Below are 14,273 nucleotides of genomic sequence, written 5' to 3' on the forward strand. Positions count from 1 at the left end.
ACTCTGTCCTCCCCCCTCCAGACCTGTCCTCACCTGCCCTAGACCCTGCCCCCCGCCCCCACAGCCTCACCGCATGACGTTGTGACCTCACTGACCCTGCCCAACCCAGATCAGCACCCTGGGGAGACTCAGACCCAGCAAGCACCAGGCGGTTGGCCTGGGGCCAGGTCACCACACATGCTGGGCGATGTCGTAGGAGGTACCCCGGCTTTGACCTTGGGTCAGGGATCTCTCCAGAATTATGTTTCTGGTTGGGCCAAGGCTGTTTCCTGCTGCAGTGCTCTTGAGAGTTCTATTCACGATGGACCCGGAGGCAGCTGTCGTGTTACTCGGAAAAACCCAGATATCAGAGACTGGGGTTCGAATCCCAGCTCCCCCGCTTATCGGTGGGACCCTGCACAAGCAAGCCTCGGCCCTCTCAGAGCCTCAGTTTTCCCATCTGTAAAATGGCCATTAGAATGCCTGCCTCTAGGACTTCCGTGGGCTGTAAACGGAAGGAAGCCTGTGAAGTGCTTAGCATAGCCGCTATCGGTGGCCAGAAATAAATATGAGGTTCTTCCCTTCCTCTTCCCTTCTCAGGGACTCTTTTAGAAAGGGGGATGGGGGAGATGACTGAAGGGTGGAGAGCACTGCAGAGAAAGAGGAGACTCCAAAAGGTCCAGGGATCGAGGGCCAGCTCTGACGCTTTCTAGTTGCGGGACCTGGGTTTCCTCATCTGTAACATGGGGGGTGATGCTAGTAGCCACCTCTTGGGCTTGTGGCAAGGAGTACACGAGCTAATACACAGAAACCGCGTGGCACGTAGTAGGTGCTCAATATGATCTGCCAGTGGTAGTATTATTGTTGATGATGCCGCTTATCCTGGAAACGTGGGCCCTCATACGGGAGGGTCCTCTTGGGTGGCCTCCAGGCAGTTCGAGCATCTTCTCCCAGTTTCAGATGGGTCCCCCGAGGCCCCAGGAGGTAAAGGGTCTTGGCACCCAGCTCTGGCTCCCCCGCCCCCACCACCCCACGTACCCACAGCGTAGATCTCGATGCTGATGGTGAAGATGGAGTGGGAGCGGGAGGAGTCCTTGTTCATCAGCGTGTAGCCTACTGAGCGGTTCTTCCAGCCCGTCTCCATGATGTGCTCACACTGGGTCACATTGTGCACCGTGTGCATGGAGAGCCCCTTCACATACACCCCCTTCTCCGGGTGCTCCTTCAGCTGTGGGCAGGAGGGATGGGTCAGAGCCGGGTGGGGGCAGGGATCCCCAAGGAACCCAGTGAAGGGCCCAGTTCAGGCCCCCTCTGCCCTCCTGCAGTGCAGGGTGGCACCTCAAGGTCCCTGCAACAGGCAGGGGCTTTGTTCCAGGTGGAACCGGCCTCAAACCCACCCCACCTCTTCCTTGTTGTGGGACCTTGAGCCAGTAACTTAACCTCTCTGGGCCTCAGTTTCCACATCTGTAAAATGGGTATGACATACGCATCTCTTAGGGATGTGGTGGGGATTCCGTCAAAGGCCCTGTGCCATCCAAGGCTTGGCACAGGGCCTGGCACCGGTAAGTGCTCCATAACGCCAGGCGCTGTCCGCACTGTTGGTGGTGGTGCGATTATTATGAAGGGCCTTTCTAGACTGGGAGCTTCAGCTTCCAGGGGCTGACCCTGTAGCCACCCGAGGGTTCTGAAAGCTGCTCTTTTGCCCGGTCGGCATGGCCCCTGATCGCCTCTCTGCTCTGGCTCCAGAGAGACAGGAACGTTCCCAGGCCCTTGGATCGTGGCCGGCAAAGGGCCATTTGCTGCCCAGAACTCCCACTGGCCCGCAGCTCAAACCGGCCTCCAGCCATCAGCGTGATGGCAGCGAGTAAATTAATTTATCTGACTGCTCCCTGCTTGTTCTCCAGGCAGCCAAGTTGTTTTGTTGCTGACACAGAGCTGTGAAATGCAATATTTTTCAAGTGTGAGAAAATAAAACCACTCTTGCGAGAGCAGAATGAATTGGGACAAGTCCCCTCCCTGCTGGTCCGAGCCACAGAAGGCTCTGGTGCTGCAGGCAGCTTCGGGGTCCCATGTGGGGCTGGGCCGCTGCTGCGTGGGGTGGGGGGTGGGCACACAGGCTCGCCCTATCTGCTCGAGTGCAGAGAAACCCCCAGGCCCAGACTGAAGGACTGGGCTTCCCAGAATGGAAAAGCAAATGAGGCACAGACTGGGAAGGCATTTGCTGAAGGTCACAGAGCTATTACTATCAGGGAAGCTGTGGGGTCCCAGGCGATGGAAGACTCCAGAAGCAGAGAATGGAGAGGCTGGAGCATCCCGCAGAAACTGAACTTTGAAATGACAAAGGGCTGACCTTGACCTAGGACGTGGGGGTGAGGATGGAGCACCAAGGCCAGAAGCAGGAGACCTTGTAAAGGGTGGTTGAAGCCAGCCTGAAATGCTCTGGTAGTGCCCTCTGGCTCCCATCGCACAGGTCCCAGGCCCCTGGGGCCTGGGCTGCCTCCTGCTGTGACCTCGGCCTGGGCCCTGGGGAGTGAGCGGTTGATCCGGCCTCTTGGGGAGCAGTAGGCTCCTAATCTCCTAGTTGGGCAGCCCCCCAGGGTTCGAGAACTGGCTCTGCCCCTTGCTGGTTGGAGAAGTCAATTTGCCTCTCTTCACCCCGGTTCCCTCTGTCAGACGACGATAAATTCTATTTCTGCAAAACCACTATGAGGGCTGAGAAGAGGGTGGAGCTAAAACCCAGTCCGGTGGGTACTTGGAGGGGTGCCACCAGCACAGGGGTGGGGTGTGAGCCCTCAAGTAGGGATGCCACTGCCCTATTTTTAGGCCCTGGAAGGCTTGCTCCCCAACCTCCTGATCCCCAAAATCTTGGCCCTCCTCGGCCTCAGCCCTGCTCTCCCAGGGAGGCTCTGAGTGCCCAAGTAACTATTCCTCCCTGGGACCCAGCCCAGAGCCTGGGCACCATGGCAACGGCTGGGGTGCTGGGATGCGGCCAGCGAGGGGCAGACGCCCCCAGGCAGGAGGGGCTCCTGACACTGCCCCCCAGTACACTGAGAGGTGCTGAGGGCCTCACCTCCACCACCCAGTGTGGGCTGCCTCCATGAGGGTGGTTGGTGGTGGTGGTTGAGGGAGGGAGTGAAACTCTGCCTCCCCAAATCCCTCGTCCGGGCTGATCTACTCACCACTAATCACCAAAACCTTCAGGCCCTGTGTTAAGCACGGGTTCAGAGCCCGTGTGGTGGGGCCTGGGCACCTGGATTCAAATCCAGCCTCACCCTTTCCTGACTGTGTGCCCCACGGCTGGTCTTACCCAGGCGTATTGAGCCTCAGTTTTCCTCCTCTGTAATAAAGGATCAGAGCAGCACCTCCCCCTAAGGCTGTTCTGAGGTTCCCAGGAACAACCATCTGCACCTTCGCCAGGGGACAGCGGGTCACCCCCCCGCCCCCCCCCCCCCCCCCCCGCCCCGTGCACCGGCGGGGAGTGTCTCAGAGGGCACCTGTCACTGGCAGCCCCCGCCCCCGCCCCCAGGGCAGCCTGACTCACCAAGCCTGAGGCCTGGGGCCCACGGGGCACAGTTGCCAGCGCTCAGGGCCTGGGTAATGGAGGCCATTGTAGAGTCCTGGGTGTGGAAGGAGGGGAGGAGGGCCCCCTGCTGCCCCAGTGCAGGTTGGCGGGAGGGGGGCCCAGATCCCCCAGGCTGGCCCTTCGGGACTAACACGTGGGAGCAATGTCCTGTGCCTTCCTACCCACCCCCATTTCCCTGTCTGGGGGCTGAGCTATGACTCAGCTGCTCCAGCTCCAGGATAGAGAAGACAGTAGAAAGACTCCAGGTGGGCGGCTGGAGGTTCCTGCATAGAAAGAGCAAAGCGCTGCTGTGTTTGTCAGGAGCTGAGGAGGAGGTACCAGGCCGGGATGGGGCCTGGGAGGAAGGGAGGTCACACACCCATGGGGAACCGCTGTAGCACGTGGCCTGGTGCCTGGGACCCGCAGGTCATCCCAGTCTTTGCTGCATGAATGGAGTCACCTGATGGATGCACCTCCCTTGGCCGGAACCCCACTACTGGCCTCTGAGTGCCCTAGGCAGTCTCTATATTGCTGACCCCAAAAAATTCTGGTAGGAAAGCACCTGACCACTCAGATCCCCCAAGTTCTGGTACCAACACCGTTACCAGTAATTAGCTGTGTGGCCTTGGCCACCTCCCTTCCCTTCCTTGGGACTCAGTTTCCTCACCTGTACTAGGAAAGGGCCGACTAGAAGCTCTCAAGCATTTTTCCAGCTCAAATTCTTAGGGATTTTTCCACAGTATGGCCAGAACAAACACATTTTTAAAGACAGCTGCTCCCTGGGGTCTGATCTGCTCACTTGGATCAAAGAGTGGTCGCAGGTCAGAGAGGAACTCACAGACACCACAGGTGAACCCAGGGCCAGTGCGGGGGGGGGGGGGTGGTCAGGCGACAAGTGGAGGCTCAGGCTGAGTAGGGAAATAGCCCTGCCCCCTCCACATGGGCAGGGATTGGGGGGAACCAGGTGATTCCAACATCCTGTCCAATCTAGAGGTCACCAGGAGCCAGGAGGGCCGGGAAGCATTGGCAGCAGCCCCTTCACCTGGTTCTGCCCCCTTCCCCTTGGCTGTCAAGGCACGTGCCCTGGGGAGACTCAAGCAGTTTGTCACAGAAAATGTCCAACCCTGGGGATGCCCGGGTGGCTCAGTTCATTGATGGTTGAGCGTCCAACTCTTGATTTTGGCTCAGGTCATGATCTCAGGATCTCAGGGTCATGAGATCGAGCCCCATGCTGGGCTCCGAGCTCAGCGCGGAGTCTGCTTGGGATTCTTTCCCTCTTCTTCCCCTCCGTCTGCCCCTCCCTGCACTAGCACACTCTCTATTTCATTCATTCATCCATTCGTTCATTTAAAAAAGCTTTTTTAAAAAAGAAAGAAAATGTCCAACCCTGTCTCTGTGGCTTCCTAGCCTCAGGCAAGTCACATTCTCTCAGACAATTTCACCCATAAAATGGGAATCTCCATGGCAACCTCCTGGGGGTGATGCTCCAACTCGGGCATTCTGACTCTGAAGGAGGTGGGCCTCTTGGTTGCTTGGTCAGATAAGAAGCATGGGAGTCAGGGGCAGCCACCCGCATTCTGGCCACAGGATTGCCTCAGCCTCCCCCTCCCCTACCCTGTGCTGGCCCCTCCCCCTTGGCCCTGACCCGGCCCACCCAGCATTTAAAGAGTCCCAGAGAGGACACATAATCCAGGCCTCACACTCAGGCCTAGACTTGGGTCCAACCTTGCCACCAACTGGCTGTCTGGTCCTGGCAGGTCACTTGACCTCGCTGGGCTCCCCAAAGGGTCAGCCAAGTTCTGCCTGTCTTGTGTGACCCCCTCACAGCAGCACGCTGAATGCCTTCTGTGCGTCGGGCTCTGCAAGCAGCTCATTCTCACCGCCCTCTTCAGTCCTCACTTTATAAGGGTCAGGTCACCGGTCCTTGGGTGCCCCGCACCAGACCCCTTGCGGTCCTTGGGTGCCCTGCACCAGACCCCTTGCGGTCCTTGGGTGCCCTGCACCAGACCCCTTGCAAAGGGGAACAGAGTCCCAGAATCTGAGGCCACGAACAGCCATGAAATGGGATGGTTGAGATTCAGGACCTTGAAGTCAGACAGACCTGGGTTCAAGTCCAGTTTTGGCCACACACATAGGCAAGTGAATTAACCTAAGCGTCCCTTCCCACACTGGGAAACTGGGGACAGCGGCTACCCAACAGGATCACTGTGACTAGTAATAAGATCATGTGCCTAAAGCAGTCAGTAAATAGTGCTCAATAAATGATAATCATTATCACCGTCTTTCTAGCTTTTGGGGCCCTTAGGGGTTTTCAAAGTAATTTTTTTAGAAGTGAAACCCATTTTTCAAATGAAATCTATTACAAGACTCCATCTACTTCACCAGATATAGGTGGCATGACCCCAGGTAAGGTCCAGTCCCCCACTGTGTGGTCGGGGGTAGGCCGGTGAGCCCCTCCCCTGCAACAAGCACTCTGAGACGCCTCCAGAATTCAAGTTCAAAAGTCCCCACTCTAGTCTGAACCGGTGCACGTGCCCCCAGGATACCTTCCCCGTGCTTCTGAGAGAGCTCGGCCTGATGCCAACCTCCACCCTTCCTCTGCCCCTCCCTGCCCCGGCCACATCTGTACCCACCTCCAGCTTCTGCTTGGTGTCAGCCCCCAGAAGGTCACGGACATCTTCATTGTAGATCTCCAGGTAGGAGGCCCGGACCAGGAACTTGGTATTCTCTGCACACTGCAGGGTGTGGACAGGGACAGCAAAGAAGCCTGCCAACGCTGGCCCTGTCGCCTTCCGCCTCTGCAGCCAGGACATCACGGAAGGACATCGCGGCAGGAGAGGCGATGACATCAAGGGGAGGGGAGTCCCCAACCCTCCTGGCCCTGTCCACCTGCCTGGTCAGCCGCCCACCCCTCCTCTCCAGCTCGGTGGGCCCCCTGGGCTCCTCTGATTGCATAATTCTCATATTGCTACTGTCACATGCTCTCTCCACAGCCTCAGGGGAAATGAAATGGGAGAGGCCTCCCCATTACTCAGGTAGAGAAACTGAGGCCACAGGTAAGGACCAAGCACTGGCTATGGTCTGATCTCTCCTTGTTGCAAATGTTCCTGGTGGGGGGGCACCAACATGAGTCCTGGGAGCAGGTACAGTAGGCTCTGCGGCTGACCGAGGTCACAGTCCCCACCCTGCCATTTCCCCGATGCAGGAATCTCTGCTCATGGCCAAGAGTGACCACCGGAGCAATTCTCACCCGTAGTCTGGCACTGGGACAACCGGTCTTGCCCAGCACAGAAGGGCGATAAGTCTGGGCTTCCCTATCTCGAAAATGGGAACAATGGTGATCTCCTGGGGCCAGGGTGGGGGTTCCGTGAGATAATGATGCAAAGGGGTTTGCACTAGGCTTGGTCTGTAGCAACTGCTTAATAAAAAAGGGAGGCTCTGATTGTTACAACCCCTTCTCAGGCCGGTGCTCTGGATCATCGGGTCCACGTGGGACAGCAAGTGCAATGTTCAAGTCCAAAAATGGCAGGAGAAAAACATGGAACTGGGAGGCAGAATTTTTCTCAATGTGAAGTTCTCCCATCCCCTTTTGGAAACCAGAGCCTGCCTCTGCTCATCCGTGTCGGGTCACAGCAGGCTCCGACAGGCTCAGAGGCCTTGCCGTAAGGCACCGGTGCTCTGGGACCCAGCGCCCGACCGTCCAGGGGGGCCCCCAGGCCCTGAGCGCCGGCGCCGCCCCTTCCCACCGCGAGGCCCCTACCTGGACACTCTCGAAAACGTGCTCGAAGGCCCTGGGGATGATGCCTCTCTGGGAAGATGGGTCCGGCAAGCCCTGCATGGTGAAGGACTTCCCGCTGCCCGTCTGGCCGTAAGCGAAGATGGTGCCATTGTAGCCCTCAGTGACACCCTGCATGGGGGGACCACAACCCCGGTTCTCAGGCTGGCCAGCCCGGCGATACTCGGGGCCCCTCCGCAGCTCACCCACTGTGATGGCACCCGGCCGGCAGGCGGTGCAGAGATGAGTAAGTCCCAGCTCTGTCCCCAAGGAGCTCCCTCCTGGTGGGGAGACTGACACACAAGTGATCCTCATACGAGGCAAGTGCAGGTGTCCAGGGAGCGGGCAAGGAGAGGGGGTGCAAGGGGAGCATCACAGAGCCTCCTGGGTAGGGCGGGCAGAGTGGGGGCGCTAAAAGGTGGCTCAGGGTTCCGACAGGGGTCAAGAAGAGGACGGCCTCCCAGGCTGATGGGGCACAGAGGGGTCAGAGGCTGAGGGCAGGCAGGGCAGGGAGGAGGGGAGAGAAGAAAGGAAGGAAACCAGGGGCAGCCCTAAAGTCAGTCTTCATTCACGGACACATTGATTCTTTTTTTTTTTATTATTAAAGATTTTTGAGAGAGCGAGAATGAGAGAGAGAGAGAGCACATGAAAGGGGGGAGGGTCGGAGGGAGAAGCACACTCCCCGCCGAGCGGGGAGCCCGATGCGGGACTCGATCCCAGGACTCCAGGATCATGACCCGAACCGAAGGCAGTCGCTTAACCGACTGAGCCACCCAGGCGCCCCACACTGATTCTTTCCATAGGCGTGGGCACCACGCTCCAGGCGGGACACAGGGATGAACAAGGCGCGACCCCACTCCCTGCCCTTGCAGAGCTCATGAGCTCATTGATTCTAGAACTCAGCATGGGGGAGGGGGAAGCCTGTGTCAGCACAGGAGAGCTGCTCCCAGGCCCCGAGGGCCCACCTGGCATCTACGCCCAGCTACACTGCAAAGACCCATCCTGTGGACCACCGTGGGGCTCGGGATCCCCAGGGACCGCTGCTGAAGGAGGCTCGAAGTCACAATTCACAGCTTCTCTGAGGACTAGGCCTCACTTTTATGAGCAGAACTGGACGAACACCTCTCCTTTGTCCAAGGAAGTCCTGACCACTGTGTGGGTTCCTGCACCTTATCAGAGGGTGGGGGGCTGCACACAGGGACAGCCCCCTGCGGGTGTTGTGGGGAGGCAAGGGCAGCCCGATCCCCTGCTGGGCTCCTCAGAGCCGGGGACACCTGCAGCCCTGGTGATCAACATGATGCAGGGCCCAGAGTATCAGTGTCACCCAAACCCGGAGAAGGTATTCTACACAAAACTAGAGACTGCTTCACTGTCGGGTAGGGTAACCACCAGCCATACTAGACATGGGCCCGGTGAGACTGAGAAACTGAATTTATTTGATCTGATTTTAGTGCATTTACACTTAAGTGAAGCAGTATAAAATGTTCTTTCATTAAACAACACTTTATTTTTTGTTTCATTTCATTTCAACTGTTGACACTTTAGCATCTGCATGGAGACATGCTACAATGTAAAACACATAGCTGATTTCAAAGACTTTGCATGAAGAATGGAAAATATCTCACTGTTACTATACAATGACATTTATTAGTATGTTTTCTTGAAATACTATTTTGGATATACTGGGTTAAATAGAATCTATTATTAAAGCTAATTTCCCTTTATTTCCTTTCCCTTTCTAAAATGCTCAGTAGGTTGAGCGTCTGACTCTTGGTTTAGGCTCAGGTCAGGATCTCAGGGTTGTGAGATCGAGCCCCGTGTGGGGGCTCCATGCTGGGCGTGGAGGCTGCTTAAGATTCTCTCTCTCCCTCTCCCACTGCCCTTCACCCCTGCTTACGCTCTCTCTAAAAAATAAAAAATTTTTTAAAATTAAGTTAAAAATTAAAGTCACACCTATCACAAATCATGTTATATAAGACAACAAATATCTTAATAAAATAAAATGTGGTTACTAGAACATTTAAATTAAGTATGTGGCTCACATTACATTTGTATTGGAAATCATTGCTCCAGAGCTGTGCTGTTCAGTGTGGCGGCCACTAGCCACATGTAGTTATTCAAATTTAACTTGATTTTATTTTATTTGTTTTTAAAGATTTATTTATTTGACAGAGACACAGTGAGAGAGGGAACACAAGCAGGGGGAGTGGGAGAGGGAGAAGGAGGCTTCCCGTGGAGCAGGGAGCCGGACGTGGGGCTCAATCCCAGGACCCCAGGATCATGACCTGAGCTGAAGGCAGACGCCCAACCAAGCCACCCAGGCGCCCCATTTTAACTTGATTTTAAACAAAATTAAAATTCAGTCCTTCAGTAGCACTAGCCTCAGTTCAAGTGCTCACCTGCCACCGATGGCCAGTGGCAGCCTAGATACAGAACATTTCCACCACTGCAGAAAGTTCTACAGAACAGCATTGTTCTGGAGTGAAGCAGAAAACAATTTTATGTGAATTTTTAAGGCAAAACATAAGATTTCAAAAAGGTCTCACCCATCAAGGGATGCCTCCAGATGTTCAAGGGACGAGCTTGCCCGTGGAATGGGTCCTAAATGTGGGCCACTCTGTACCTCCACCCCAGGTTCTGCAACGTCTCCCTGCTCTAGTACTAACCAGCAGACTTTCAGGAAATGAACTGCTAACGGACTCTTTAACTTGCTGTCATCCTCAGCTGTAATTCCCATGAAACTGCATTACAGATTGGATGTGCTAAGTATTTCTCCTACTTTACATATAACACATAACTACTGCAACTGAAATAAAAAGCATCTGTCCCGGGGTGCCTGGGTGGCTCCGTTGGTCAAGTGTCCAATTCTTGATTTCAGCTCAGGTCCTCATCTCTGGGTCTTAGGATTGAGCCCACATCGGGTTCTGTGCTCAGTAGGGAGTCTGCTTCTCTCCCTCTGCCCCTCCCCCTGCTTGCGCTCTCTCTCTCTCTCTCTGAAATTAATAAACCTTAAAAAAATTTTTTTAAGAGCATCTGTCTTAAATTGCCTCATGTCCCCCCTTCTGCCCCTTCCCAAGCAAACGCTGAATGTCCCACCCAGGGACCGAAACCTATGGCTTCTACTGCATTGACGTCTGGGTATGGTAGAAGCCATGGTACCTGGCCCGTGCGTGGGCTGGGGGCGGCTCATCAGGGGCAAATCTAAGGCCATGGGTGTGAAGCCGGGGAGAAGGGGCAGATGGCAAAAAGTCGCCGGCTGGGAAAGAGCCCGTGGACCAGGCGGCGGGCCAGGTGTGGAGGTGAGGAGCTCCTGTGAGAATGTGCTGAGTGGGCAGAAGGGGTGGTTCCTCGGGTGGGCAGCACTCAGGAAAGCCAGAGAGATCAGCCAGGGTCAGGGAAGATCAGGAATAGGGACTGGAATTTAAGGGCTGGAGAAGCAGGAAAGAAAAGGCAAGAAGGGGCGGTCAGAAGTGCTGCGGGCTTTGTGCAATAGGGACCCAAAGGCAAGGCCCTGGATGGGAGGCCCTGTGGAGGTGGCAGGAAGCCATGGGAGAGCCTGGAAGCGGGCTCAGAGCCCCGCAGGGCAGACACACGGCCCCTCCGGCCCTAACGGTGCGGCTGCTCCTGGCTCAGAGCCACCCTGGCTGTGCTTTGCGTGCCTACTCATTTAATGGGAGGCCAGCAGGATGGAGCAGGGGAGCAGGCACTGTGCTGGGTATCAAAACCACCCCACCTCTTTCTGTGATACTCGTGACCTGTTTCCCCACCAGGGAAGGACTCCAGCTCTATACACGACCACAGAGTAAATGCAGGCCTACTCCTGGAAGGCCCGTTTCCTCCACCTTCTTACCTGGCCTACCCCTCTCATTCTTGAGGTCTCACTTAAACCCTCACCACTTTCAGGAAGCCCTCCCAGCCTTCCCCCTCCCTTCCCATGCCCTCCAAGCACAGGTTCTCTGGCTGCCAACGTGCCCCAGGCTTTTCCTACCTCTTCATCACCTTAGATTGTAGCTTTTAGCATTAGTGCTCCTCCCCCTGACCATGAGCTCCCGGAGGGCAGAGCCTATGATTCCTTCAGGGCTGTGGTCCCCAAGCCGAGACGGGCTTGGTGTGGAGCTGCTACTTGCTAGCTGAATGGATGAATGGATGAAAATGAGCTGCTGTCATGTTGAGTGCGAGGCTCTGGGGGATGTCCAGAGGAGGCAGGTGTCTGGCAGAGAATCCCAAGTAGTGGGGGACCTCAGGGCAGGAGGGAGAGCCAGAGGGGAGATGTGACAGAGCCTCTGTGTCCTTAATGTCTCCCACCCTGGGCTGGGGTTTCCTGAGGACCCTGATGAGGGAAGCATGCTCAGGGGATTGCTTCCAGGATGAGGCAGGGACCCATGAGCAAGACCAAGGAGGACTCAATCTTGGAATCTTTAAATCTCTAAGGGGCCAATCCTGGACAAAGGAGCAGAGGAGATCTGTAGGGCCTCAGGGACAGAGCCAGGGCAGGTAGCTGAAAGCTTCAGGGACGCTGACTCTGGCTCACCATGCAGAACGGTCTTCTAGGAGCCAAGAAGCAAAGGGGAAAGGGGCTGCTTTGGGAAGAGTGAACTCCTGCCACTGGGTGGACATTCGAGGACCCAATGCGGCGGCGGCGGGGCGGGGGGGAACCAGACACAACCCTTCAGGTCCCTTCCAGCCTGGGAGTGCCGGACAGCAGAAGGACGGCCTGGCCATCCCCAGCGTCTGGGACCACAACCTGGGGGAGAGCTGTCCTCGTCTCCCGGGCATCACTTCCATCGGGCCCTGACCGCTGGGGAGTTCTGGGCTTCAGAACACTTCAACGCTCTCAAGGGCTTTGACCGAGCCTTGGTAGGAGAGATGGGGCAGCCACAGGAGGTGCTCTGAAGGGTGTTAATTGGCCTGCCAGCGAAAACAACAAAGGTTCTAAAGTGCATTTTCGAAACACTGGGTTCAGGAAGTCAAATCAGTTCCTTTGCTGCAGGACTCCCCAGAGCCTCAGGTATCTCAATGTGCCCTGTGAAGCTTCATGGGAGGGAGGGTGTATGCAGCATTTCCCAAACTTTTCCTTTTTTCCTGGGATAACCTGGGACATCTCACTTAACTAGTGACTCATTGAACAGCTGGGGAGATGCTGGTAGAAAGGAAGAGCCCTTGGCCAGAAGACAGGAGGTGTAGCTCCCCGCCACTCCTCTGCTAGAAACCTACCATGGGAGTTTGGGCAAGTTTCCCTCTTCTGGGCCTCAGTCTCCCCAACTGTGAAATGTACAAGTGACCTGGTGTGAGTGCTCCAGAAAGCAAAAGCCCTATAAAGGGTGACAAACTGGTGTTGCCTCTTTGTTCCCGAACCGCTGAGAGGAAGATGATGATGCGCTAGACCAAAGCTAAACGGTTTCCGTTCCTCCCAGACAAAGGCAGAAGGAGGGAAGCAGAGATCTTTGTATGAGGGAGGAGGAGAGAGGATTCTGAACGCTGAGGGGAGAAAGCAGAGGCCACAGCCTGGGAAGAGGAGGCGGTGGCGGCTGGGGCAAGTGGCTAGAGCGTTTAGAGAAGTCCTCAAGTTCTCAGATGATGGTGGAGGGCAAGTAGTCTTGGAGGCTGGAGTCCTTGTGGGCAGGGGGCTGGAAGGGGTGGGGCGAGGGCCAGCTTTGGCCTTGCGGACAGTGCACACCGGAACGTGGACGTTGTAGGTGGGTTCCAGCTGTCTCCTGCCTAGACAAAAGACTTCAGCCCAACCTGTTGGTGTCCACCTACCACCTCCAGAAGGCCCGTTCCCGCCCAGCTCGGGGACAATACTGTCCCTTCAGGCCCCCTAGGCGGCGGCCTCCCGGGCGCCCTCACCTCCACCAGCGGGTAGGCGATCTCGTTGTAGATCTGCTCGGTGAAGTGGTCCATGTAGTAGGCGCCGTCGAAGGTGAACTGCTTGGGCGGCTCGTCGGCGGCGCCCGGGTTCTGGATGAAGCACTGGCCGCGCGCGGAGTCCACCGTCACCACAGGCTGGCAGTTCAGCTCCCGCTCCCGCTGGTTCATGGGGCGGCAGCGCACCACCACCTTCACCGACTCCGAGGCCATGGCGCCGCGGCGGGGGTCCCCAGGGGGCGGCCCGACGTGGGCGGCGCGGCCGGGACACGGGACCTCCGGGATTAGGGGGCGGGGCCAGCGCCGGGGCGGGGGGCGGGGCCAGCGCCGGGGCGGGGGCGGGGCCTCGCGGCGGGGGCGGGGCCAGCGCCGGGGCGGGGGGGCGGGGCCTCGCGGCGGGGGCGGGGCCGGGGCCGCGGCAGGGGGCCGGGACTCCTCGGGGGGCGCCCAGAGAGGAGGGGCGCGGCGGGGTGGGGGTCGCAGGACCGGAGCCGGGGCCGCCGCCTCCTCCCGCGCCCGGGCTCGCCCGTCCCTGAGGCCCGGCCCGGGGAGGAGGCAGTGGGGGGGATCCGCGCTGCAGGGGCCGCCGCAGGACCGGAGCCCCGGAGCCGCCCCAGCCGCCCGCGGGCACGCGCGCCGCCGCGGCGTTCGCGGTTGCCGGGCAACGCCCGTGGCGTCACAGCCGGCGGCTCCCGGCGTGGGCGGGGGGGGGGGGTAGGGGGTCCGCGCGTTCTCGGCACCCCGCCGCTGGGAGAGTCGCGCAGGAGCGTCCCCTAGCTGTTGGCTGGCCGGGGCGGCCTGCTTCGCGGGAGCGTCAGCTCTCTCCTCTAATCCCCACTGCCCAGTTCAGAGAGGTTAAGCAATTTGCCCGAGGTTGCCCAGCTAGGACGGGGAGAGATACAGAGTCAGGGCCTCACCCGGTAGTTAGAGACCTACCGAGGCGACAGGGACCTTGCTGCCTTTATCCACATCCCTCTACTGACTCAGGGGAGGGCTGCCTCCGACAGAGCAAAGCGTCCTTCTAATGCCGCCCTCATTTTCTCTAAGACGCAGGTTAAAAAACAAAACCAAACTATTTGTGAGAGCCAAAAA

At 57.5% G+C, this 14,273-nt stretch overlaps 1 protein-coding gene across 1 annotated transcript in view; it reads right to left on the bottom strand.

Moving 5' to 3' along the window:
- The window catches only part of KIF17 (kinesin family member 17), a 42,418-nt gene extending 28,938 nt beyond the window's left edge, over positions 1–13,480 (bottom strand). The window contains 4 exon segments of the mRNA XM_027572926.2: positions 1,018–1,207; positions 6,175–6,276; positions 7,302–7,448; positions 13,164–13,480. Coding sequence (XP_027428727.2) covers positions 1,018–1,207; positions 6,175–6,276; positions 7,302–7,448; positions 13,164–13,394 — 670 coding nt within the window. The 5' untranslated portion in view covers positions 13,395–13,480.
- Positions 13,481–14,273: the final 793 nt, after the last annotated feature.

Source organism: Zalophus californianus, chromosome 4 (genome assembly GCF_009762305.2).
Source record: "Zalophus californianus isolate mZalCal1 chromosome 4, mZalCal1.pri.v2, whole genome shotgun sequence".
NCBI lineage: Eukaryota > Metazoa > Chordata > Mammalia > Carnivora > Otariidae > Zalophus > Zalophus californianus.